General features: G+C 46.9%; 1 protein-coding gene across 1 annotated transcript; it reads right to left on the bottom strand.

Annotated features, from left to right (window-relative positions):
- Nucleotides 1–6,859: 6,859 nt before the first annotated feature.
- Nucleotides 6,860–14,334, bottom strand: Ngdn (neuroguidin). The gene is made up of 11 exons (XM_040740512.1): nucleotides 14,254–14,334; nucleotides 13,662–13,721; nucleotides 12,898–12,969; nucleotides 9,347–9,484; nucleotides 9,032–9,116; nucleotides 8,903–8,955; nucleotides 8,614–8,737; nucleotides 8,352–8,520; nucleotides 7,565–7,721; nucleotides 7,402–7,459; nucleotides 6,860–7,005 (listed from the first exon to the last, which is right to left on the bottom strand). The coding sequence occupies exons 1-11, from the start codon at nucleotides 14,263–14,265 to the stop codon at nucleotides 6,986–6,988; spliced, it is 948 nt and encodes a 315-aa protein (XP_040596446.1). The 5' UTR covers nucleotides 14,266–14,334; the 3' UTR covers nucleotides 6,860–6,985.
- Nucleotides 14,335–24,723: the final 10,389 nt, after the last annotated feature.

Below are 24,723 nucleotides of genomic sequence, written 5' to 3' on the forward strand. Positions count from 1 at the left end.
AGCCTGGACTACCAAGCGAGTTCCAGGACAGCCTCCAAAGCCACAGAGAAACCCTGTCTCGAAAAAACCCCCCAAAAAAAGATGTTACGTCCAGGTAGTGTCTAGGATGCTACTAATTCATGGTGGATGACCTCATAAGAAGAAAATTAGCCATCTTAGACACTGGATAGCTTCACAGCAACAGCCCTGTATAAGCTGAGGTGTCTAGGGTACTGGCCACACTCTGATTGCTCTCCAGATAGGAGGAGAGGCAAAGCTGGGTTAATAGTCTGATGAGTTTAGGGTGTACTTTGGAAAGGCAGAATAGAGAGTTGTGGGCTGAGTGTGTGTGTGTGTGTGAGAGAGAGTGTGTGTGTGTGTGGAGTGTGTGTGTGTGTGAGTGTGTGTGTGTGTGTGAGAGTGTGTGTATTCAGTTGAGCAAAGGAGAGACATGGGATAGAGCAAAGCAGACTGCAGGGGTGGGCCAAGGTCTTTCAGTCAAAACTGTACTGGGCAGAGATCAAACACCCAGGTGCCCGTCACTCCGGTTGTCATAGCTTCCCTAACAAGTGCCTTCTGAGGACTCCAGAGTTCAGTAACAGGATGTTCTTGAGGCCACACAGGCTTTAAGAGCATAGTATCTCCCCAGTCTTATAGAATGGATAACAAATTACAGCCATCCTAAACAATCTAAACTCAAAGGTAGGTTCTGAATGAATGGGGCCCTTACTATGGGAATTCTTTAAAAAACATTAATTTGTGCACGGTGTATGGGGAGGTGTGGACACACCACAGTACACATGTAAAGGTCAGAAGATGACTCTGCAGAGTCAGCTTAGACCTGAAAGTGGGCTCCAGGGATCAACCTCAAGCTATCACGGTTGCGTGACAAGTGCTTTTCCAGCTGGGCCGTCTTGCTGGCCTGTATCTGAACCCTCCCTATTTCCATTTCCCCAGCATTTGGAACCTAATTCTGTGTACTTAGGACTTTTTGTCAGCTAAACTTTCGTTACCCAAATCCAAGAACTGCGTCCATGTGGAAGGGGACCTGTCTTCTCGCATCTCCATTTCTCACACAGAACGGCAATTTTCCCAACCTAGTCTTCAACACTGATCCCTTAGTTCTCCTCCCCCTGTTCTCTTTAAACCACTCTCATCTACAGCCCCCTCACAATAGCAAGCCGTCTGTAGGATGCCATGGGCCGGGGAGATAAGGAGGAGGGCGAGGTGGAGTGTAGATGGCAGATTAGGGGATGGAGATGGAGACCCTGCAGCGGATGGAAAGGGAACCGAGAATGCCTGACAGTTGGAGGGGGAGGGTAAGAAGATGGCACTGCGGGGGGGGCGCAAAATTAATTTAAGGAAGAGAACAGTAAAGGAGACGTTGGTAGAATAACAATCAGGCAGTAAAGGGTTGGGAGGGGGACTGCTGGTGGAAGGGAGGACACTGGGGAGGAGGGCCTTGCCTGCCGAGCAACGGTAGCACCACCTATGGGTATGGTGAAGGGTTGCAGATACCAACAAAGAGGCCCCTACCTGGACACAGGGGTCTGGGTGCAGGGGGGAGAGGGAACAAATTGTATATGCCTCTTGTGGGGGGGAGGGGCTTGAGGCGGAGATGGAGGGAAAGGAGGGAACTGCTCTCCCCATCCCAGGGAGATTTCCCTCTCAGAATGCAGGTAGTAGTAAAGAGGAAGGTCTAAAAGGGGCAGGGTGCCAGCTATGAAAAAAAATTGTGTCTGATTCTCCCTGTGCTGACTGGTCAGAGGATTTTATCTGTATTTCCAAGTAATTTCCTTTCCTCACTGGACAGGGAAGCATACAGCTCCCTCCCCGGGCAATGGATGCCCCTCACTCAGCCCCCCCCCCAACTCCAACATTGCCCTGAAGTTCTCAACCACCATTAGAAAGCCCCAGGGAGCCACGAAGCTGAGAAGAGGAAAGGAAGGGTCGTGTCCGTGCACACACACACACACACACACACACACACACACACACACACACACACACACGCACCGTCTGAAGAACCAAGGTGGAGGACAGGGAGACAGGGGAGAGGATGCAAAGGCTGTGCCGAGGGGGGCGGTAAATGGGATCAGAAGTATTTGTTGTGCTTCCAGCAAGGAAGGATCCGTCACATTTTTAATAATAATACATACATGAAGACAGATTTGCCAGCACCGCTCTGGTTCCTTGGGAAGGGTGGGGGAGGGGCACCAATGCAGCTGCAGCAAAGACCAATATCCTCCCCTCCCCTCCCCCATTAGACAGATTCCATACTGCAGCAGCCTCCCCCGCCCCCTCCAACCGCAGTCTCCCACAGCCCACCCTTTCTACCATCCCTTCACACAGCTTCCCCCGCCCCCCTCCTCCCTCTCCCTCCCTCCCTTTCTAGCTCCCCGAGTACTCTATCTTTTCTGCTCTGGTCCTCATTTGACACAGCCTTATCCCAGCAGGAAGAAACCCAAACACCCACATTTTAGATCTGCTCCCCTAATCCCAAAGCCAGGTCTTTCCTCCAGTGCCCGTACCGGCTGCATTCACTCTCTCCCATACAGCACTCCTCAGAATTGTCATCTAGGACATTTCAGCATTTCCTGAACCCCACAGAAAGGGACCACTTTTCTCTCCATTTTTATTTCAATGTGACTTCCTTTATCATATCCTTAAATATAAGGGCTATCAGATTTGCTTGTGTTTAGGGGGTGTCAGGGCCTCAGGACTCAGTGACTACTGCCACCTATTGACCCAAATTTGTTCACGATGGGCCTTTAATACACTTCTTACAGGGCATCAATAGCTTAAACATGCAAAGGCATGGCTCTTGGGGCTTCCCTGAGACCCTCTGAACAATGAGATCAAAGGCACACAAAGCAGGACTGGGCAGGGAGCCAGCAGTGCCTCTCTGCCTGCCCAGGCAGTAAGAGGCCAAGGCATGAAAACAATCTGGTCTCCTCGAGGACCTGTGGGAAAAGCCAGGGCAGGATTTTTCTCAAGCAATGGCAAAAATATTGGTCATAACAATATAAGTGAGGTTAGCTCTGAGCAAAGGGTCATATTTCACTAATACTTCATCACATTAGTCAAATCCTTGGCAGGAATCTGGTATTTAGAGCCGACAGATCCCACAGACATTCAGGACTGTGCCATGTCTCATCCAGTCTGTACCAGTCACAAGTGGAGATGACAGAGAAGCTGGGTGCTGCAGGACAAGTCTACCCCATGACATTCTAAGGGTTAGCCTGGGTTTTGTGCCTTGCACACCCCAAGGCTAGGAATTAGAGGAACTTGAGCTCTCCACGGTGCTGAAACCTGGTTTGCTGCAACCAGGTTATCCGTTTCTCATTTGACAAAGTTCATTTTCCAAATGAGGTATCCAGAAAGACTTGGGAATCTTTGATAGACATTTCCCCCCAAACCTTCACAAAGCCCTAACAAAACAAAGAGGTGGAGGGGGGAAATGGGACTTTGTCAAACTTTCTTGCCTACTCCCTAAGATGGAAAAACTGAGGGAGAAGCTAAATTAGCTTGTCAGGTTAAAAAACAAAAAAGAAAAAGAATTCAGCCTGAACAGAAATACAGAAATGAACAATAGAACAGACCTAAACCTTGCAATTCGGATCCTTAATTCTGCTGTTCTACTGTGTTAACAGTGGCTCTCAAACTGTTCCGTGAGGACTAAAGTTTCCTTGGGGAACCTACTAAAGTTGGGGAAAGAAGGCTATAAGGTACTTTAGGATGCCTGTTCCCTACTTCAGTAAAAGTAACCCCACTTACATGTTTTACATTGACAATCTATGTAAAATTCTGTCAAACGGTATAATCTATTAATGATGCGGATATAAATATCCTCAGGAAAAAAATGCTAGTAATTGTTGGAAAGTCTTTTTCTAGTAGTGCCACTAGGCCAGAAATAGCACATCCTGGAACTCAAGACTCACTGGGATTAATGCAAGGCCTACAAAGGCCAACGTTTGTTCTGTTTACTGGTATACCAAGAAGGCCCAGAGTACACAGATTGTAGCCTCTGAAGGCAAGACCTCTACAGAAATGGGTCCTATGGAATCTTACATTCTAATAAATTAGGAACAGCAGCAAGCATGGTGCTGCTTGCCTATAATCCCAGCACTTAGGAGGTGGAGGTAGATGACGAGCTCGAGGTCCTCCTCACACCTAACAAAATCAAGACCAGCATAGACTATCTGGGGATCCTGTCTCAAAAGAGCCAAGATCAGAATTTGCTAATTAATCAGATGAATGTGAGTGCTCTAACCGAAGCATCTTTGCCTATCCCCCCACGCACCCCATGATACTAGGGATTAAACCAGGGTCTTGTATATATGCTAAGCAAATGCCCTTCCGAAGAGCTACATTCCCAGTGCTGAGTTGAAGCCAGGCTCTGGCTGTTTCCCAGGCTAGTTTTGAACTCACTATGTAGTGCAGGCAAGCCTTACTCTTGCATTCCTCCTGCCCATCTCCTTCCTGAGAGGCTAGACTCACAGGCACGTGCCACCTCATCTAGCTTTCAAAGCATACTTTAGCTGTCTTGTCTAGGTTGTTCAGCTTGGAAGGGCACAAGCTCTAAATCAGTTATGATTTTTTGCTTACTCTCGAGTAAATATAAGGTCTCGGAACACACAGGATCCCTCAGATTTACCAGGAACCAAGATGCCCCAAGAGGAAGCCCATCCTGAGAAATCCACAAAAACTCAAGATTCCTTGATATAAAGAAATCTTAAGAGACTCAGGTATATTTTTGTGTGCATATGAACATGTGTATGGGCATGTGTGCAGGTGTGCATGCCAGACGTCAAACTGAGACGAAGTGTTCTGTCCTGCTCTCCACAGAATTCCTCTGAAGTCACTCAGCGAACCTGGGGCTAAGCCAACCTCATCCATCCTCCCATCTTTGCCTGCCAGAGTGCTGGGGAGGTTACTGGTATGTACAGCGTGTCTAACTTATTTTTAGTACCTTTTAAAATTCCGTGGGGAAGGGACATGGGACAATTTTCTGGGGTCAGTTCTGTGGGTCCAAGAGATAGAATTCAGGTTGTTCGGTAGGTACCATTACTAAGCCTTCTTGCCAGCCCCTAATCCCTGACTTTCTCTGTGGGTGTTAAGGACTTGAAGTCCATGTTCACATAGCATGTACTCTTACCCAGTGAGCAATCTCCCCTGTCTCCCCCTGCCCAAATAGTGGGGGTTAAACCTAACACCTCTTCAGTGTAAGTCGGCTACCACTGAAGTATAGCCCTAGAACTCAAGCATACTTACATTACCGGATGAGGAAAATTAAAGGACCAAGATATCGAGTCACATGACCATGACCACAGAGTTAATAGGGCAACCATAAATCTGGTCTTTGAATTTCTATAGGGTGTAGTTGATTGATTCTTGCCTTAATCAGGTTGACCAGTAGAAATCCAAATTCAAGCCAGGCAGTGGTGGTGCACGCTTTTAATTCCAGCACTCGGGAGGCAGAAGCAGGTGGATCTCTGTGAATCTGAGGCCAGCCTGGTCTACATAGAGTTCCAGGACAGTCAGGGCTGTTACACAGAGAACCCTGTCTCAAAACAAACAAACAAAAATCCAATCCAAAGATTCAGAACCAATAGTTTCAGTGATGTAATGACCCAAATTATATTCCTACCCATGACACCTGTCAGTAAAACCAGACACTAACATCAGATGTTCATGAGACTGAGTCTTTTTTTTTTGTTTGTTTGTTTTGTTTTTACGAGACAGAGTTTCTCTGTATTGTTTTGGAGGCTGTTGGTTCAGCCAGGCCTCGAACTCACAGAGATCCACCTGCCTCTGCCTCCCGAGTGCTGGGATTAAAGGCGTGCGCCACTACTGCCCAGCGAGACTGAGTCTTTTTAAAATTCCAGTGAATTACATCTCAAAACCCAGCTTCTCACTTTATCCTGTTTGTTTACGTTACCCAAGGTTTAAGGGAGCGCTCATCAACAGAGGATATTCTCCGCATAGAAGCAGAATTCAGACCTCAATCTTGAGATGGGTTTGGCTCCAGTTCCTGTAGGGTATTCATTCTTCTAGCTGTCACTCTAGGGATTTTGTCCCTACTTGCTGACATTCTTTGGCAGAGCTTTTTTTCATTTTGGTTTTTCCAAATCGGGTTTCTCTGTGGCTTTGGAGCCTGTCCTGGAACTCTGTTCTATAGACTAGGCTAACCTTGAACTCACAGAGATCCTCCTGTCTCTACCTCCAGAGTGCTAGGATTAAAGGCGTGCGCCACCACTGCCCTACTTGGTGAGCTTTTAAAAGGGCTGGACTTTCCTGACCCAGGTAAACTGAGGTCCCGGTTGGAAAGAGAGGCAGACGCTAGACCACAAAACTACACCGACTCTTCATCCATCACTTCAGCTACTCTTTACAAATTCTTTCCAAAACTGACCAAAGATCAGCTCTTGTGGGCGTGGCATTTGAGAAAGAGAAGCATCCAGAAAAATGGGGACAAGCAGAACTCTTGCTGATGCAGAACCAACCAACCTCCTAGCCTCAAGCAACCACAGGTTTCCTGAGCCACTAATGCCACCTGGTGGCCACGCTTAATAGATCAACAAAACCTAAAAGCAATGTTTTGGAATTCTAGACTTTCAAATCATGCAGGAAGGTGGACAACGGGGGTTAGAGAGCTGATTATGTTAGTCTACCTCTACTTTTGTAAAATAATCAATTCTCAATTTCTAGGAAAAATACACCACCACAAACCAAAATTCTCCCCCGGAATACTATCTTTCCTCTTCCACTATCCATTCACCAAATGCAACCACACAGCCAGCAATCCCAGTCTATGAAAAATCCACTACCCACTCACCAAATGCAACCACACAGCTGGCAATCTCAGCCACACAATGTATGAAAAGCAAAGGAAATTTTATTTTGTAAAGATCTTTCCACACGTCCAAGGTCAGCAGAGCCCAAGGAAAACACCTGCATACGGTGACACTAGACGCACCCCAGGATGACAAAGTGCATAAGCATGTCACCGCCGCCTCCGAAACCCTGAAATGAAAGGAAACCAAGAGTGAGGCAAAGAGAGCTGCAACCACTACAGGCCGGGAATGAGCATCTAGGGAAGGGCTCGGCGGAGGTGTGTCCAAGGCAGTACCCTCTCCGTCAGTCTAGGCCTCACAAAGGAAGGGACAGTTAGAGAGCAGTCTCTTTAGGTGTTGCTTCTACAGACCTATTTGCAGACACCTGAACATGGGCTGTGGGGCCACAGAAGTATGGTCTAGAGAGAGACTCCTTTGGGAGTGACACTGATCTCAAGCTTGGCAAACGAATACACAAAAGCCTACCTAAAGAGACTAATAACTAGTAGGGAAGAGAGGCAAGCCCCGAAAGGAATCTCTGAGAGGTGGCACTCCAACTCAGACTGTCTGTCAGGCACTCACTCACCTTTCTTCTTCCGGCCTTTCTTAGGTATCTTCTTCCGCTTTTTAATAGGACTCTGGTCCTGGAGACAAACAGAAGTGAAGAAATGGCAATGCATGCTCACTGTAGGAACCCCACACACATGGCTAAAAGCACGACAGCGGCCTGCCACACTGCCCCGTCTCACCTCGTCAAGATGGGCAGTTCCTCCTGTCAAAGCACTGATGTCACTGAAGTGTGTGAGGGAGTGAAGCTGGGAGCTCATAACACTTGCTCGCTTCCGCCGGCCTTTCTCTCGTTTGCTAACACTTAAACGCACCATCATGCTCTCTTCATAGTTAATCCTGCCACAAAGAGTTCACAAGGTTCAGACTAGGGTAACTTGGGCCCCAGTATCCACTCATCCTCATTTAGGGTCTTCAGGACATTCATAGACAATACAGTATTTAGCTAAGTGTGGCGTGTTCAATACCAAACTTCCTCACTGAAATGCTCTCTGCGGGATCCTCCCTCACCCCTAGGGATTAGTCTATGTTCCAACCACAAAACTTATCGTTTATAAGGAAAATCCTCACATTTCAGCTCTGTACCTACACAGAGCTGACGAGCCCACATTCAAGTTAGTTGTTTTTCTATTGTTCTCCTAGATGTTCCAGCACAAAGTCCATCCATACTGCTTTCTACCCCAGTAAGAGCTGTGACTTGATGAAAGACAGTCTACTGTAGCCCCACCATGAGGAACTGAACATATTCTCCTCTATATAGCATTGGCTTGACCCTAAGCAGGCAGAGGAAAACAAAACAAAAAATTATGATAAAAGAAACAAAAACATAAAAGTCCCCCCAGCTCTTATTTGTACTTCAAATTCACCAATGACTTCAACTACCACACCAAGCATTTCACTCCACTTTCTACATGATGTTGGGTTTCCTGTGCCAGACTTGAAAGAATCCCTAGCTCTAAGAACTCAGACCTATGCTGGTCCTCCTGACTCTGGCGAGTGGCGTGAGGGTGCCGGGCATCGCGGATCTCCTCTGGGGCATCTGAGTACTGCTCCTTAAGCTCTCGGATGACGGAGCTGCTCAGGGCCCGTCTCTTGGCCCGGTCCAGGCGCTTTTGCTCACGCTCAGCTTCTGTTTCATCTACGTGATAAAAGTCCACAAGGGTTAGTCTGGAATCCACACAAGAAACAGAAACAAAACTCCCACCAAGGAGGCCACAGCCACCACTTATACCATAATGCACTGGAACCAAGCGTGGTGGGACGTATTTCTTAGATGTTCCTTTTGCAGATTTCTTCCCTGCAGCCTCAGACTGGTCCTCCCCTGCTTCGTCTTCCTCTTCATCCTCCGAGTTCAACTACAAAAGAAGAAGCAGCTCCCTGCAAACTCTGGAAAGGATCAGAGCTGGAGCACCCTAAGATGGTGAAGGGAAAGGACACCTCATACCGACATTTCAAGCCAGTCTGGAGTCCTGGAGACCAGGGCCACCACAGGGTTAATCTCGGCTGGACACAAACCTTACCTTGCTTATCATGTTGCTGGGATGGGGCTTAAAACGAAGTGGGTCACTTTCACCTGAAACAGGAAGACAGTCTATAAGATCTGGAACTTCATAATGACCCCACAACTTTATGATGCTTGGCCCACTTACTGAGGCTGCCTGTCACCGCAGTCTTGACCAGTTTGTCAATTTGATACTTCAGTTTTTGGTCCAAGGGGCGGAGTTTTTCTAAAACCTACAATGTGGTAATTTGTAAGGATTACATTTTCTTCCCTAAATCAGGCACATACCAGGGTCTAATTTACTGTTCCAGATAAGGCAACGAAAACATTTACAAAGTAGAGCCAATACAGAAAAAACACCCTTTCCTTACTTAAACAGGAGAATACCCACTCATGTGAGAGCTACTGACAGCCTTGGAGTACAGGCCTTAGAAACAAGACTCCAGTTGCAAAGGGCTCATACCGTGCGGATTTCCACCAGCCTCAAAACTGCAGGATGGCCCTGCAGAGATCCTCCTGAGGCTTTGTCCAGGATGAGGTGACTCAGATCCATAAGGTACATGAGCAACAGCTGGTCCTTCACTTCCAAGAAGCTCAGACCCTAAGTTAAACAAAACGGGAAGAGGTAGACTCTTTAGTTTTAGCCAGAGAATCAGGAAGACACAGGGCAAACACCAGGATAATGTTTTTACAAGTCCAAGGTTTTCCTAAGGATAATGTTTTTACAAGTCCAAGGTTTTCCTAACTAGTCCATGTAAGAACGAGAAGTATATCCCTCCTACCCGCAGTTACTGAGTCACAAACACTAGATGAACACTAAGGCTCATACCTATAATCACAGCACATAGTAGGTTAAAGCAGAAGACTGCCATAAGTTCAAGGCCAGTCAGAGCTATCAGGAATCCATTTCATGTATCCCAGGCTGGCATGGAATGCTCTGAATATAGCCAAGGATGACCCTGAAATCACAATCCTGCTCCCACCTACCTCCCAAGTTCTGGGAAAATGCTTGAGCCACCATACTTGCTACAATTCATGTTTTCTTTTTTTTAATATTTATTTATTATGTATACAGTGTTCTGTCTGCACATATGCCTGCAGACCAGAAGAGGGCACCAGATCTCATTACAGATGGTTATAAGCCTCCATGTGGTTGCTGGGAATTGAACTCAGGACCTCTGGAAGAGCAGTCAGTGCTCTTAACCTCTGAACCATCTCTCCAGCCCTCTACAATTTATGTTTTAAATTGTGTGTTGCTCTACTGTGGTGATGTATGCATGTGTGAGAACATGAATCAAGCCCGCATGCATGGAAGTCAGGGTTCAACTTTGTGGAATCAGTTTTCTTCTTCCATTAGGTGGGCTTCAGGGATGAAACAAGTTACCAGGCTTGTATACAACACCTTTCACTCCTCAGCCATCTTGCTGGCTGCACACATTTTTTTTTAATGCATACAAAAATTTTTTGGAGAGAAGAGGATAATAGAGAAATGAGTGTCTTTTAAACAGCATGTTCAACTCTTTCTATCAGCCCTAGTATGCTTCAGAGGATAAGCAAGGATTTAAAAAATTCTCATTCAGGTCGGGTGTTGGTGGCGCACGCCTTTAATCCCAGCACTTGGGAGGCAGAGGCAGGAGGATCTCTGTGAGTTTGAGGTAGGGGGTTCCAGGACAGCCTCCAAAACAATACAGAGAAACCCTGTCTCGAAAAACAAACACATACACACACACACACAAAGACCCAAAACAAACAACAAAAAAAATTCTCATTCATGCATTTGGTAGTCAAATATTGGTTAAGTCACTTGACCTTGACATTGTATTCTCCTCATGTAAATAAATAATAGTATTTCCATCCTGCCCTAAGACAAATTTTGAAACACAAATAAGATAACATGATAACACTCCATAATCTGTAAAGCACTTTATAAATCTATTTGGTCATAAAAGCTAAGTTAATACACACCTGTTCTACAGATAAACAAACTGCTCAAGTATGCTAGCAGCCCAGGACTAAACATATCAAAGAACAGTGTCCAGAACAAAGACAGGCAAGAACATTGTCAACTCCAAACTGGGTCACAAGCATATGAGAAAAACTAATATTAAAATAATAATAATTAATAATAATAATAATAGCAGGGCGTTGGTGGCACACACCTTTAATCCCAGCACTCGGGAGGCAGAGGCAGGGATCTCTGTGAGTTGGAGGCTAGCCTGGTCTACAGAGCAAGTGCCAGGACAGCCTCCAGAACAATACAGAGAAACCCTGTCTCAAAAAACCAAAAAAAAAAATAATAATAATAATAATAATAATAATAATAAAAATAAGAAAATAAAAAATAAAATAAAATAAAATAAAAAGCTGGGCATAGTGGCACACGCCTTTAATCCCAGCACTTGTGAAGCCAAGGTAGGCAGATCTGAGTTCAAAGCCAGCTCAGTCAACAAAATGAGTTCCAGGACAGCCAGAGCCATTACACCAAGAAACCCTGTGTTGGAAAACAACAACAACAAAAAGTTGGAGAAACGACTTAGGGGTTAAGAGCACTGGCTGCTCTTCCAGGGACTAGGGTTCAATTCCTAGCACCCACATGGCAGCTCACACCTGTCTATAACTCCAGTTCCAGGGGATTCTACACACTCATACAGACACACATGCAGGCAAAACACCAATACACATACAAATAAATAAATGATTAAATACATAAATAAAAGCACCCCTCAGCATATAAAAACGACAAGCATGGTAGTCTGAGCCTGTAATCCTAGTACTGCACAGGTAGGAGAGGGAGGGTCACCACAAGCTTAAGGCCAGTCAGACTTATACAGTAAGATCAGTTCAAAAGCCCAAATAAATATACAAGCAACATGAACAGCTTAGCTTTCCAGTTCAAGCAGGTAAAGAAGGTAAGAGTTATCCTCTACTGACACCAGTAACCCCCAAGAATGGACTATAAAATTCTAAATTTTCTTCACATTTTAATTTGAAAACGAGCCCATTTCACTGCACATCAGAGAATCTACAACTCTTGCACTTGAAGGTGGAAGATCATGAGTTCAACACCAGGAAAAAAAAAAAAAAAAAAAAACCAAACAGGTCAAGGAAGAGAGAAGCTACTGCATCTAATTTTCAGATGCATCACCTTTGTATTTTAGCATCTCAAACTAGGATACATCTTTCAGTCAATGGTATCCTGTCACAAACTAATGGCATTTTTATCCACAAGTGATAATACTTCAAAAGTGCCAATGGATGCTTGCAATGGCAGAGACCTGAATCCTATATACACTGTTCCACCTAAGCACTTATACTAGTGATTAATTTTAATTTACAAACCTAGAATAAGAGATTAACAATAACTAGCAATATGGAATAACTGTTAACTATATACTACAATAAGCTATTTAAAACATAGAGGTGTAACTGAAATTTTACACTAACTGAAATCACAGAAAACAAAACTAGGGACTTCTGTGTATAAAGCCAGCATGCCCCCAATTCACATCATCTAGTAAGTTGTCCTCCATGGCTCCCTGGAGGGACCACTCCAGTCTTCTTCTTACCCACATCATATACACATACAAAATGTATGTATGTCCATCCACAAAATCATTTACTCTCCCCAGAACACTGCAAACCTGAGTATCTCTGGCTCTTATTTATTTTTCAAAATCCTGTTACTTGCTGGACATCTTTTTGGACTCTGCTTGACTGCCACTCATATCTAGTCCTCCACTCTGTATTCCTACCAGTTCCTGCAGAGAAACCAGATACTCCTCCTAGACGAAGCACATATGCCACACAGCAAATCTTCAGTAAAAACGAAATGAAACAAAACCACCAAGCACATATGAAGGGATACTCCCTCCTCAAGTACTTTTTTCAAAGATTAACGTGCGCACGCGTGTGCCACAAAACATGAGTGCTGGGAACCAACTCACACCCATGGAAGAATGGCAAGCTGTCTTAACCACTGAGCCACCTCTCCAGACCCTCTTCAAGAGTCCTTACCTTCTCTGTAGAGTATGAGCCAGCCTGGACTTTTTTTGTCAGTGCTTGTACTTGTGCAGTTACAGCCATCACCTGAAATCAACCAAATGAAATTCAAATAGCTGCCTGGACTACCAGTAATGTTTGTGAACAGTGGAGGGTAAATGCTAATTAATGCCACCTAAACTTTATCTGACATGTTGTGGCTGAACACACAGTTTCCAACACTTCCCTAAGAGGAAGTAAAAACTTCCCATTGCTTCCTAAGGCTGGAAGAGGATGAGGAGAGGAGTGGGGTAATGGTGATGAGATTGTAATCTTTTTTTTTTTTTCCCAAGACAGGATTTCTCCGAGTAGCCCTGGCTGTCTAGGAACTCACTTTATAGACTGGGCTGACCTCGGATTCCCAGAGACCCACCTGCCTCTGTCTCCCAAGTGCTGGGTTTAGAAGTTTGGGTAATTACACACAAAGGCTGAGGAGTTCTGTACAACAGAACTTACAAAACAACAAACCATGTAAATGCATTTTAAGTGGTACTTACATACCATTACTGCCAATTATCTGTTTCCTTAGTTGTTTAAACAAAGGAGTTTGGGTATAATTTTTTAAAAAGTTTCCTGTATTTCTTTGGGTGCTGAAATGAAATACCTTGAACGAGGACTTTTATTCGATACATAAGATAGTATTCAAATATCTGTCCCTAAATCATCGAAGTGTATGGACAAGACATATAAAGTCAAAGCTAACCCCTCACTAACTTATTTTAAAAGGAGACACTACTCACCTGCTCCTGGAGGGTTTTCAAAAGTGATATCGAACTTGACACGTCTGACTCCAGCACCTCCTACAGATAGATAGGGGACGGGACAGGGTGGTCCACTTCTTACTTTAGGCGACGAGAGGGCAGCACGCACTGCCTACCAAATTCCCTCCTTTCTTGCAAAGTATTCGAGATGTGGGGTCGTCCTTCCCGCACGGGTTCAGGCAGCTCGGCTCAAAGCCAGCCCTCCCACCACACCCCCAAACCTCGCGGGTGCTTTTACTCTGTACCCCGACAACTACACATGACCCGTAATGTCCTCGCCACATTCCCCCACCTCAAGGCCGGACCACGGCCCCCCGGTCACGAGGCCCTCTCAATAAGCTCATTCTGAAGGAAAATTCTGTATTAGCCCCCTGTCCGGAAGCAGCCACCATGCAGCATCCGCCCCGCCTCTCTCTCATCTGACTTAGAACACGGCTGTGGAAGGGCGAGCACATCCCGGAGACAGCTGTCATCACTACTCCTCCATGGTGACGACGGTTTGCCTCGACCCGCAGGGGCGAAAAGAGGCGTCCACGGGAGCTACGGGAAGAAGCAACGAGAGGGAACTTACCGGAGCCGCCATCTTTGCAAAGCCCACCCTTTCCGGAGCCGAACTTCCTGGACGCTAACGTCACTTCATGAATTTGATAGACCAACGCCCTTGCAAATTTCAGCCAATGGGAATAGGAGACCTTTCATTTCCGGTAAACGGAGAGGCGGGACCTCATCTAACCAATGGGATACAGCAGCTGACTAAAGTCGTCAGAGGCAGAGGCGTGCTAAAGGCGGAAGAGATGGGCGGGGACAGAAACATGATTCGTGGTTTACAGAGAATGATTGAAGCTACCTCCAATAGAAGCTGCGTAGATGATTGATTGACAGATAAAGCAACTAATGGAAAAAAGAAATTAGCTAAGCGGCCCGAGAGCTCATTGGCTTCCAGATGCCGCAGTGCCAGTCTTTCCACTGCGTTTTCCAGGTAGTACCCGAATGGACCACTGGGTGGCGGTCTGCGGCTTTGCCCGGAGGCAGCAGGGTTGTCGCACCGCGCTTGCTCCCTGAACTTGCAAATGTCCCCTTCCAGCGTCTGTGATCGTCCTTGTGTGTCAGTGAACTGATCGGCTGGGATAGAGGAGCCACGGTTCCGAAGCAGACTGTCACTGGCCCGCCCTCCCGCTGAGTGCGCAGGCTCTGCGCAAAGGCCGCAGTGCGCCCTGCAGTCCTCCCCAGGGAACGGCTCAACCTGCTTGCCTTCCCGCTGGCTCCACTAGTCAGTCCACTGCAGAAACTGCTTAAAACCCAGACTGCGCGTGTCTCCTTCGTCCCCTCATCGTTCCTCCGTCCCCTCCCACACGCTCGCTCCCTCGCCTCTCACAGGCGGGTGGGCTCGGTGGGCCTGAGTAACAGCTCCCATCGTCCGCGTTACAGATCGCAGCGCTAGAAGGGAGGTGCTGGTCTTGGATGTTTCCCTCGCACTGGAAATCTAGTCTCAAGGGAAGCTGTCGCCTTTAATCCCAGCTCCCTGTAGTCAAGAGACAAACGTATCTATGTGCATTCGAAGCCCGTCTAGTCTACACTGTGAGACCCTGTCTAAATAAACAAAACAGAAACGGAGCCGGAGCGTTGCTTAAATTAAGAGAACATACTGTTCTTGCAGAGGACCAGAGTTCCGTTCCCAGCACCCACCCACACCGGGCCCCTCACAACTACCTGTAATCCCTGCTCCAGGGGAATCTTAGACCCTTCCTTACACACACACAAACACGATTTTTTTAAGCAAAATAATAATAATAATAATAATAATAATAATAATAATCCTCTTGTATTTCTCATTCTGGGTGGAATATCCTTGTTCCTACATATTTGGGAGTTATATAAAATGGGACAGAGGATTGGCCTCTGACATTTATTCACTGGGAGACTCAGGGTGCTACTTAGTCTAAACAAATAAGACTGTGCTTTCTTTAGAACTTGAAGTCTGTTCATATGTGTTATGGACAAACTATTACAATATCTGAGAAAATAAATAGTACTACCTTATTATCATTAAAATACCAATCATCTCGTGTATTACAAGAAATTAGAGTTAACAATATGATACATTTAAAAAAATTATTTCAGATTTTACTCGCAAGCAGGGGAACACAAGATCATTACATTTGTCTTTTCTTTCCATAGCTCCATACAGTAGTAAGTACATTTTTTAGGAATACAAATTTAATTATGATTTTAATTATTAACATTTCTTTTATCATTTTTGAAAATTTCATGTGTGCATATTTACATAATTTCTATCCCACATTCTCCTTCCTCCAACTCCTTCTGTGTCCTCCCCTCTCCATCTCAACTTCATGATTTCGTCTTGATTATTGTTTTACACACACCTATGTTTGTGTATATGCATATGTATAGATAGATACATTTGTATAGATAAGTGCAACATGCTGAGTCCATTCAGTTCTGCTTATTTGTTTTTTTTTGTTTGTTTGTTTGTTTTGTTTCGTTTTGATTTTTTGAAACAGAGTTTCTCTGTGTAGCCCAGGCTGGCCTGAACTCACTCTGTAGACCAGGCTGGTCTCAAAATCACAGAGATCTGCCTGCCTTAGCCTCCCGAGTGCTGGGATTGAAGCCATGCGTTACCAGCTGGATAGAGAAAGTATTTTTACCCTCCAGCTAGATCCAATTAATTGATTGTTGTTCGGTTCAGTTATGCCCTTCCAGACTTTCTGTTTCTGAGATCTATCATTTAGTAGAGGGAAGTTGAAATCGTCAACTGTGGTAGTGGATTTACCTTGAATTTCTGGAAGTTTTTGCCTTATATATTCTGGCCCTTTCCTGCTAGGTGTTGACACAGGACACAGCTCTCACTTCAAAGGGACTAAGAGATGGTTTATACTGGAACCAATATGAGTGGCTATGGCCTGGGAACATGGATTCAGAGTGCCCCAATACTGTGTTTCAACATGGGAATAGTCTGATGAAATTGTTGTAATGACAGAACAAAAGAAAACCATGAATCAAGACACTCACATACATTGGTGAGGTCATCAGGTAGGCAGGCCCAGCAAAGAAGCCCCAGCTGGGCGACAAATAGATGCTAGCGGATAGTCTCAGCTTTGGGTTGGTGGAAACTGTATATTCCAAAAGATGTCACCTGAGCCGGGCATTGGTGGCGCACGCCTTTAATCCCAGCACTCGGGAGGCAGAGGCAGGCGGATCTCTGTGAGTTCGAGGCCAGCCTGGTCTACAGAGTGAGTTCCAGGACAGCCTCCAAAGCCACAGAGAAACCCTGTCTTGAAAAACCAAAAAAAAAAAAAAGATGTCACCTGACAGTCTTAAGGGTGCTAGGTCAGACCAGAAGTGGAGTACGAGTGGCCATTAATAGGGCTAATGATAGCCAAGGTAAGTTGGCTCTAGACCTGCAACATTCCAAACTCTCCCCAAACACAGAACTTCTGATCAGTTAATCAGCCTAGCAGAATCTTTAGCACGGGTGAGGCTTTTCCTGGCACCTCAGATGTCACAGTAAGAACTGTTGTGTCTTCTGGGAGAACTGACCTCTTTATCACTATTTAATGCCACTCTTTACTCCTGATAATTTTCTTTCCTTAAAGGTGCTTGTGGTCTAAAACCAATATGATTACTCCATCTCTGTTTCGGTCAATATTGGTATGGTCTATTTTTCTTCATCCTTTTACTTTTTGTTCTGCCTAAACTGATTCTGAGTCTGGATTTTTGGACCTTTTCCCACCTGGCCCATCCTTTCAGTTCAGCGTGTCTGCATCTTCATATTAAGAGGGACTTCTTATTTGTTTTAAAGATTTTATTTACATATTTATTTTCATGGACGGGCGTTTTACCTGCATGTCTGTCTGTGCACAACGTGCATGCAGTGCCTGTGGAGGCCAGGAGAGGGCATCAGAGCCCCTGGAACTGGAGTTACAGATGTTTGTGAACCACCACATGGGTGGTGGGACTCACTCTTGGGTCCTCTGGAAGAGCAGACAGGGAGCTTAACCACTGAGCCATCTCTCCAGCCCCCCTTTAAAAACAAGTTTTCCTTTTTCTGTCTTTCTTTTTGGTTTTTTGAGACAGGGTTTCTCTGTGTGGCCCTGAATGTCCTGCAACTCACTTTGTAGACCAGGCTGGCCTTGAATTCACAGAGATCCACCTTCCTCTGCTTCCTGAGTGCTGGGATCAAAGGTGTGCGCCACCACCGCCTGGCTCAAAAACAAGTTTCTTACAAATAACATATAGTAGAATATAGGACTCCTCAATTCCCTTGATCACGGTTTCCAGAACCCCTTTTGATCAGTACTTTACAATGTTTTTCTGTTGCATATATTTATGTGGTGTGTGTTTGTGTGAATGCATGGGCAATTTTGTGTGTGGGGGGGTATGTGGAGACCTGAGGTTGACATGGAGCATTCCTTAGTTGCTCTCTACCATCTGACTTCTTAATTGAGCCCAGAGCTCATTTGCAGGGTCTCTCTACAAATAGCCAGCTTGCTCCAGGGATCCCTGTCCTGGACTTTCAGACACTGGAGTGCACATGGGCCACTGCACCCGCCTGAGTCAGACTCCACCCATGCTTTTGAGGCCAGCCCCCTGTCCACCAAGAAAGACCCTTTTATTAATCCCCTCTTTACAGTTATTAGTGCAACATTTGAAGTTGTACAAATCATATGATTGTAGCAGTATGGGGATGATGGTTGAGATATACACTCATCTTTCTATATATAACAGCCACTAAAAGCATATGTGATGCTCCCCAACACCCCTTTCAGACGAGCAGCTCCCGAATAACACTGGAGACACAAGAACAGTGGGACTGAGCACATCTGCCGTGACAACCAAGTTTCCGTTGATTGCGCGTGTGTCTCAGGAATTGGTGGCACCAGACTGGAAGCCTCTTTAATGATGAGCCGCAGAAGCTCCACTGTGGCCAGGGCGTGGGAGAACCCAAGCTGGTACCAGTGTTGCCGTAGACCAATCAGATCTCCCGGTGGGAGAAGGGACAGGATGCAACCTGTCAATGTAGAGAATGTCTTTGAATGCCAACTAGAGGAACCCATAATCTGCCATGGAGACAAGGGAGTGACACAATGTGAACAGCCAAGCTTACTCCAGTGATGGGAGGTCGAGGCAGGATCTCACTATGTAGCCCTGGCTGTCCTGGCACTCGCTCTGTAGACCAGGCTGGCCTAGAACTCACAGGGATCCACCTGCCTCTGCCTCCGGAGTGCTGGGATTAAAGACGTGCACCACCAACGCCTAGCCTGATTCTTTTTTTTTTTGAGAACCAATTATCCTTGATCCTTTGGATCTTTGGCAATTGCTCAAATGCAAGTGACTATTAGAGAACTTCCTGGGACCATCGTGACTTGAGAAGCCCCTAGAATATTATATATATATTTTTAACTTTTGTTTACTCTAGGTAAAAACCTGTCACATGCCACACATGGCAGCACATGTCTGTAGTTCTAACTACTTTGGAGGCTGGTTCAAGAAAACCTCTGGAGGCAGGAACTCAAGACCAGCCTGGGCAACACAAAGAGACTCAACTGAAAACAAACCAATGAGAAGTCAGGTTCAGATGGATGCTCTGAGCGGCTCACCATGCCTCCTTTGGGATGGAACAGTGGGAAGGACTTTACTTCTCTTGAATTACAGAAATCCATTTGCTTTTAAAATGAGGCTGGTTTTGTGATTTGAGAAAAAGGAACAAGGGATGAAGGAAGGGGGGAGGAAAGAGAGGAGAGAAAGAGACTCAAGGGGAAGCCGCAGAGGAAAGCTGTGCCCTCTCCTCCACGGTCGCCCAGAGCAAGATCTGGGGATCCCGTCTATGTCATGCAGCAGGGCCGCGAGAACAGCGGCCGCTAGCCCCCTCGGTGCCTCATTCATCCCGCACTTATTTTATTGAGATTTGTCAGAGGCAAAAGAGTGCCAGATATAACACATGCAATGACTTCTGTCTGCTAGAAACAAAGACCCTGAAAACAACAAGCAACACTTCAGGGGGCTGAAGGCCAGAGGGAGGCCAGAGGCCAAACACAAAGGAACAAACTGGGCAAACGGACAACAGTAGTTTCTGGTGACAGTCAAGTCTGAAAACGGAGCCCGCCACTCCTTGTCTGATCTTCTAGAGGGTGGGCCACAAGTCTTTGCCTTTCCCTTCAGAATGCTCACAGCACTGGCCAGCAGCTGGGGACATGTTACCTGGAAGTCCAGACCTTTAAGGACCCCTCCCCAGGCTCACCTATCAGGAGCCCGCCCCCTCTGCCCTGCCCTCCAGCAAGGATGCTTCTGCATTTCTGCTTCCAAGCTTAAGGGTCCCTCATCTGCTGCCACCACGCTGCCACCACGCTGAAGATGTGCTTGTTTACTTATTGATATGAGAACTCAATACAGGCCTTGGCTTCTACCCCTCTTTGTGTTGGGGTGTTGCCATGTCCACGGGGGCGTTTGGTGACCTTCCAACCCCTCCCCACCATGTCTCCACACTCTTCTCTAGTGACACTACCCAGAAGCCAGAACAACCTTGCTTAGCAGATGATCACACAGGCACGACTGTCTAATTCTAGCCAAGGGCAGGGGGAAAGGACAGCACCCAGGGGCCTGTGGCTTCTCTGCTGGGAGAGCTCAGAGCTAATAATAGGAGGGGAGATTAGGAAAGGATTTGAAGTGCATTGTTATCTCACAGGAATGGCCTTCAAGAGCTTTTCCCAAGCTTTCCCAAGAGCTGTGCCACCCCCCGCCGCCCCCTTGGTGCTGTGTGTTTGAGGAATACCACTGTCACTGCACCCTTATCTGCCCAACCTGCGGGCTCCTCACCCCACCCCACCCCCGCCCCAAGTTTTCTCTCCATGCCTGTTTCCTGAGATGGGTCCTCTGCCTCTCTTCCCCATGCCCTCCCTTCCACCGCTGCCCACAAGTCTTCCATCACTGGTTCCCACATCTGGCCGCTTCCAGCTCCTTCCGTCCCGCCTGCTCTCCTCCCAGGGCATCCCTGTTTCCAGGTGTGGCTCCAGTCCGCTTTTCCAGGCTTGTGACCTTTGTCTCCCTCCCTAACGTGCAGAGCTGGACAAATATAGGTGGCAGAGGCCTAGGTGGGGCTCCTGAGCTCCACTTTCCCAACAGCAAACAATCAGTGCACCAGGCGTAGGAACACCTCTGAGAACAAGACTCGGGACATGACAGGCCGCGGAGGCACCTCGGGGCCCAGCCACGGCTATTCTTAGGAACCCAGCCACAAAAGGGCCCTTGCTGTGTCTCATTCCACCCCCACAGAGCTGCTCTTGGCAGCCAAGGCTGTAATCTCAGAGACGAGGGGCCCAGCATGGTCCCTGCACAAGCCCAAACTTCCGCCCTGGTTTCTCTCCCCCATGAGGCCTTGCCCTTGGGCAAGGTCACCTCTCCTGCGACAAACACACCCCGTGGCAAAGCTCTGGCACTCTTTCTACAGTCTTGGCCTTAGGTCCCAGGTGGGCCACTGTCTGGCAGTCCACCCTGGCACCTTTGCAGACAGCCCCACAGGCTCCTCTCTCACACTCTGCAAACAACCCACCACCATACCCCCTGCTCCGGCTCACTCTCACTGCTCAGAGTGGGTCAGCTCTTCCAGCCTGGTAAACTCTGGGCCCTTTCATAAAGCCTCATCTCTTCGGACTTCAGGGGGTCTGCCCAGCTCTCAGTTTCTGTCTGCCCACAGGCCCAAGCTGACTCTTGGGCCTCAGGCTGCTGCAGCTCCGGAAAGGTGTCCCTCAAGGACAGCAGCAGCCAGCCCCTAGTCTTTCAAAGTGACTTGGGAGCCTCAGGTCAGGGAGTGTCTTACTGCCTTCTCCCATACTCAGAAAAGTCAGCACACGCGTATCTATCCGTTGACTTAATCGGTTTCTAAGTTTTGCTTGGAAATTCGGACATTCAGTGATGGGTTACATATCTGTGCAGCAAGGAAACATCAGAGAACATTCTATCTAGTTCTTAAAGATCAGCAAGGGCCCAGAGATCAGGAAGTCATTTCAGGCCTGGGCTGTAGGTTGAACTTCTAGGCCTGTAAGCATTGTACTTCTAGGATAATTGCCGCCGACACTGAAGCATGAGCAAGGGGCAACCCTGGGTCTCTGGGCATGGCCCATTTCCAGACCTCTATGTACCTCCCGTTTTACCTTGAGAGCAGCGGGCTCTGGAGGCAGAGACACTTGTCAGGGCAATAGTGAGAGTGACAGACTGAGCCATAGAGCTGCAGCAAGCTCGGGCGGTGGCCGGCTCCCTCCATGTGTCCGTGGAGGTGAGGAAGGAGCTCTCTGAGCCTTTGTATCTGCCAGTCCACCTTATATTCTCTGGGTATTTACAAGCCACCCTCCTGAATCCCAGAAAGGGAGAAAAACAGTACCAGAGAAGACAAAAGGAACAAAGAACAAAGCAAGGACACCTTTTTCACCCTTACTCCACTTGCTCTGGGCTGCCTTATCTTAAAAACAAAACAAACTGCTCTCTGGCCTGCTTCCCTTTGGTCGAAGTTTATTTAGTCTCATTCATTCAATTGCCAAAGTACTCAGTGGAAAGGCGTGACCCCACGGCCTGCACTTCCTATCCTTCTCTTTATTAACTCTCACCAACCCCATCCTTTTTCATAATTAAATCAGCACCCGGGCTCTGCCCTGTGAGTTTCCGGAAGCTGCTTCCTGCAAGATGACCCAAGGTCTCTTCTCTGTTCTTCTGTCACTTGGCCTTTCTTTGGAATCTGACACTACTGGCCACCTGCTCCTCTTGAGAGACTTCTGTGATTTCTAGGAAACTCCTCTCTTCTTATTCTCCTTGACTCTTTTCTTCCTCTCCCTAATCTTTAGTGTGTGTGTTGTGTGTGCACAAGCATGACACATAGACATTCTAATCTATAGTGCATGTGTGTGCACATGCATCGTGTGTACAGACATTCTAACCTTGTGTGTGTGCACATGCATGATGTGCATAGACATTCTCATGTCACATGTGGAGGTCAGAGAACAAATTTTCAGAATTGGTTCTCTTCTTTCGCATAGTTTTGAGACAAGGCCTCTTTTCTGCTTTGTTGCATTCCAGACTAGTTGGTCCCAATAATTCTGTCTTCACCTTTCAATCTGCCATAGGAGCACTGGAATTATATACTTGTTATCACATCCAGCATTTTATTTTATTTTTTAAAAAAGATTCATTTTTTATGATTAGGCGTGTGTGTGTGTGTGTGTGTGTGTGTGTGTGTGTGTGTGTGTGTGTGTGTGGCCTGCATGTACATCAGGGCACCACGGGTATGCAGTATCCATGGAGGCCAGAAGAGGGCGTTGGCCCTAATGGTTGTGAGGAGCCATGCGGGTGCTGAAAGCTGAACCTGGGTCCTCTGCAAGAGCACCAGTGCTTTTAACTATTGAGCCGTTTCTGCAACCCACACCCAGCTTTTTTTTTTTTTTTTTTTTGGTTTTTCGAGGCAGGGTCTCTCTGTGGCTTTGGAGGATTTCCTGGAACTAGCTATTGTAGACCAGGCTGGCCTCGAACTCACAGAGATCCGCCTGCCTCTGCCTCTCGAGTGCTGGGATTAAAGGCGTGCGCCACCACCGCCCGGCCACACCCAGCTTTTTAAAGTTGGTTCTGGGATCAAGCACAGGTCATCAGACTCCCATGGTAAGTGCTCCCGTGGTAAGTACCATCTCCTTCTATTCTCTTTGGGCTTCCTTCCTGTCCTCCTTCCTTGGGCTGTGGTTCTCTCTCCAGTCTTTCCTCTTGTCTTGGCATCTTACACCACCATAAGGTCGCCAGCTCTCACCCACCAGCCCTACCTGCCAGCCCACAAGTCTCACCTCCTACTGGGACACAAAACATCTTCTCACACCAAGCCTCTATGCTGCCCATTTGCATCCCCCCAACCCCCCTCCTTGCTAATGCCCTGCAGCATGTTTCTTCCTCCCCAATTTTCCCAGAGCCAGGCTGTTGAAGTGAATTGTATCCCCTGCTTAGGAATGCCTCCCAGCCAGGTCCTTTCCCTTTCATACCTCTCAGCTTTGATTGTGGCTTTTAACTTTGCAACTTTGCTACAGTCTCCTTGCCTCTGGTCTCTCCTCCCCTCAGCACCCAGCTGTGCCCTCAGGCTATGCTGTCCGGATATCACAGACCACCAGAGTCTAGAGGGGCCGTCAGCCTTTCTCTCACGATATTGCCCATTTTGCTGGTCTGCAAACTAAGGCAGTGAGCACTTCGGAACAAAGCAGACCCGCGCTTGAGTCCTAATTCTCTGCTTGACTTTGGGCAAGCATGTCACTCCTTCTGAATGCCACTGCTTATGCACAGAAAGTAACGTGAGTGACAGCCAGTTGTATTGGCCAAGATGTGTCTAACCCTGTACAGAGAGGTACTCACATGTAGACCATGGGACTGCATGTCTTTTTGTCTCCACCTGACATGTCCAAACACCATGTAACAATCTGACAAGAGAGGTTTTCCCCAAGTCCTTTCTAACTCACCCACCATTCACTGACCCTATTTCAATCCATCCTGATTTCCACTGCTGGAAACACAGCTTGCTTGCCGCAAAGTGCTTCTCAAAGCCCTCTCCTCCTTTAAACTCCAGGTCTGTGTTCCCACCTAAAAACATTTATCTGTGTCAGCCTGTAGAGCAAGAGGTTTTTAGCTCCTGGGTCATTCCAGATCCAGGCTCTGTTTCATAATGGATGTGAGCTGCCTTCTGGGTTCTGGGAATTGAACTCAGGTCCTCTGGAAGAGCCTCCAGTGTTCTTATCATCTCTCTTCCCACCCCACCCCCTTTCTATCGTTCTCTTTTTGAGACAGGTCTCTCTTTGTATTCTTAGATGTCCTGGAACTCACTGTGTAGACCAGGTCGGCCTTGAACTCATAGAAATCTACCTGTCTCTGCTTCCTGAGTGCTGGGATTTGACATGTACCACCACATTTAGAATTTCTCTTTTTTAAAAAAGATTTATTTACTTTTGCTTTATGTGTATGGGCTTTAGCCTGTATGCATGTACATATGTGTGTTCCTGGTTCCTGT

This window comes from Mesocricetus auratus, unplaced genomic scaffold (genome assembly GCF_017639785.1).
Source record: "Mesocricetus auratus isolate SY011 unplaced genomic scaffold, BCM_Maur_2.0 Super-Scaffold_100707, whole genome shotgun sequence".
Lineage (NCBI taxonomy): Eukaryota > Metazoa > Chordata > Mammalia > Rodentia > Cricetidae > Mesocricetus > Mesocricetus auratus.

Excerpts from the sequence above, each read along its gene's own strand:
- Ngdn (XM_040740512.1), bottom strand. Across the intron at positions 8,738-8,902 it reads CCAGCAACATGATAAGCAAG|TTGAACTCGGAGGATGAAGA; the intron begins GTAAGGTTTGTG and ends CTTCTTTTGTAG. Across the intron at positions 7,722-8,351 it reads AGTCAGGAGGACCAGCATAG|GATTAACTATGAAGAGAGCA; the intron begins GTCTGAGTTCTT and ends TCTTTGTGGCAG.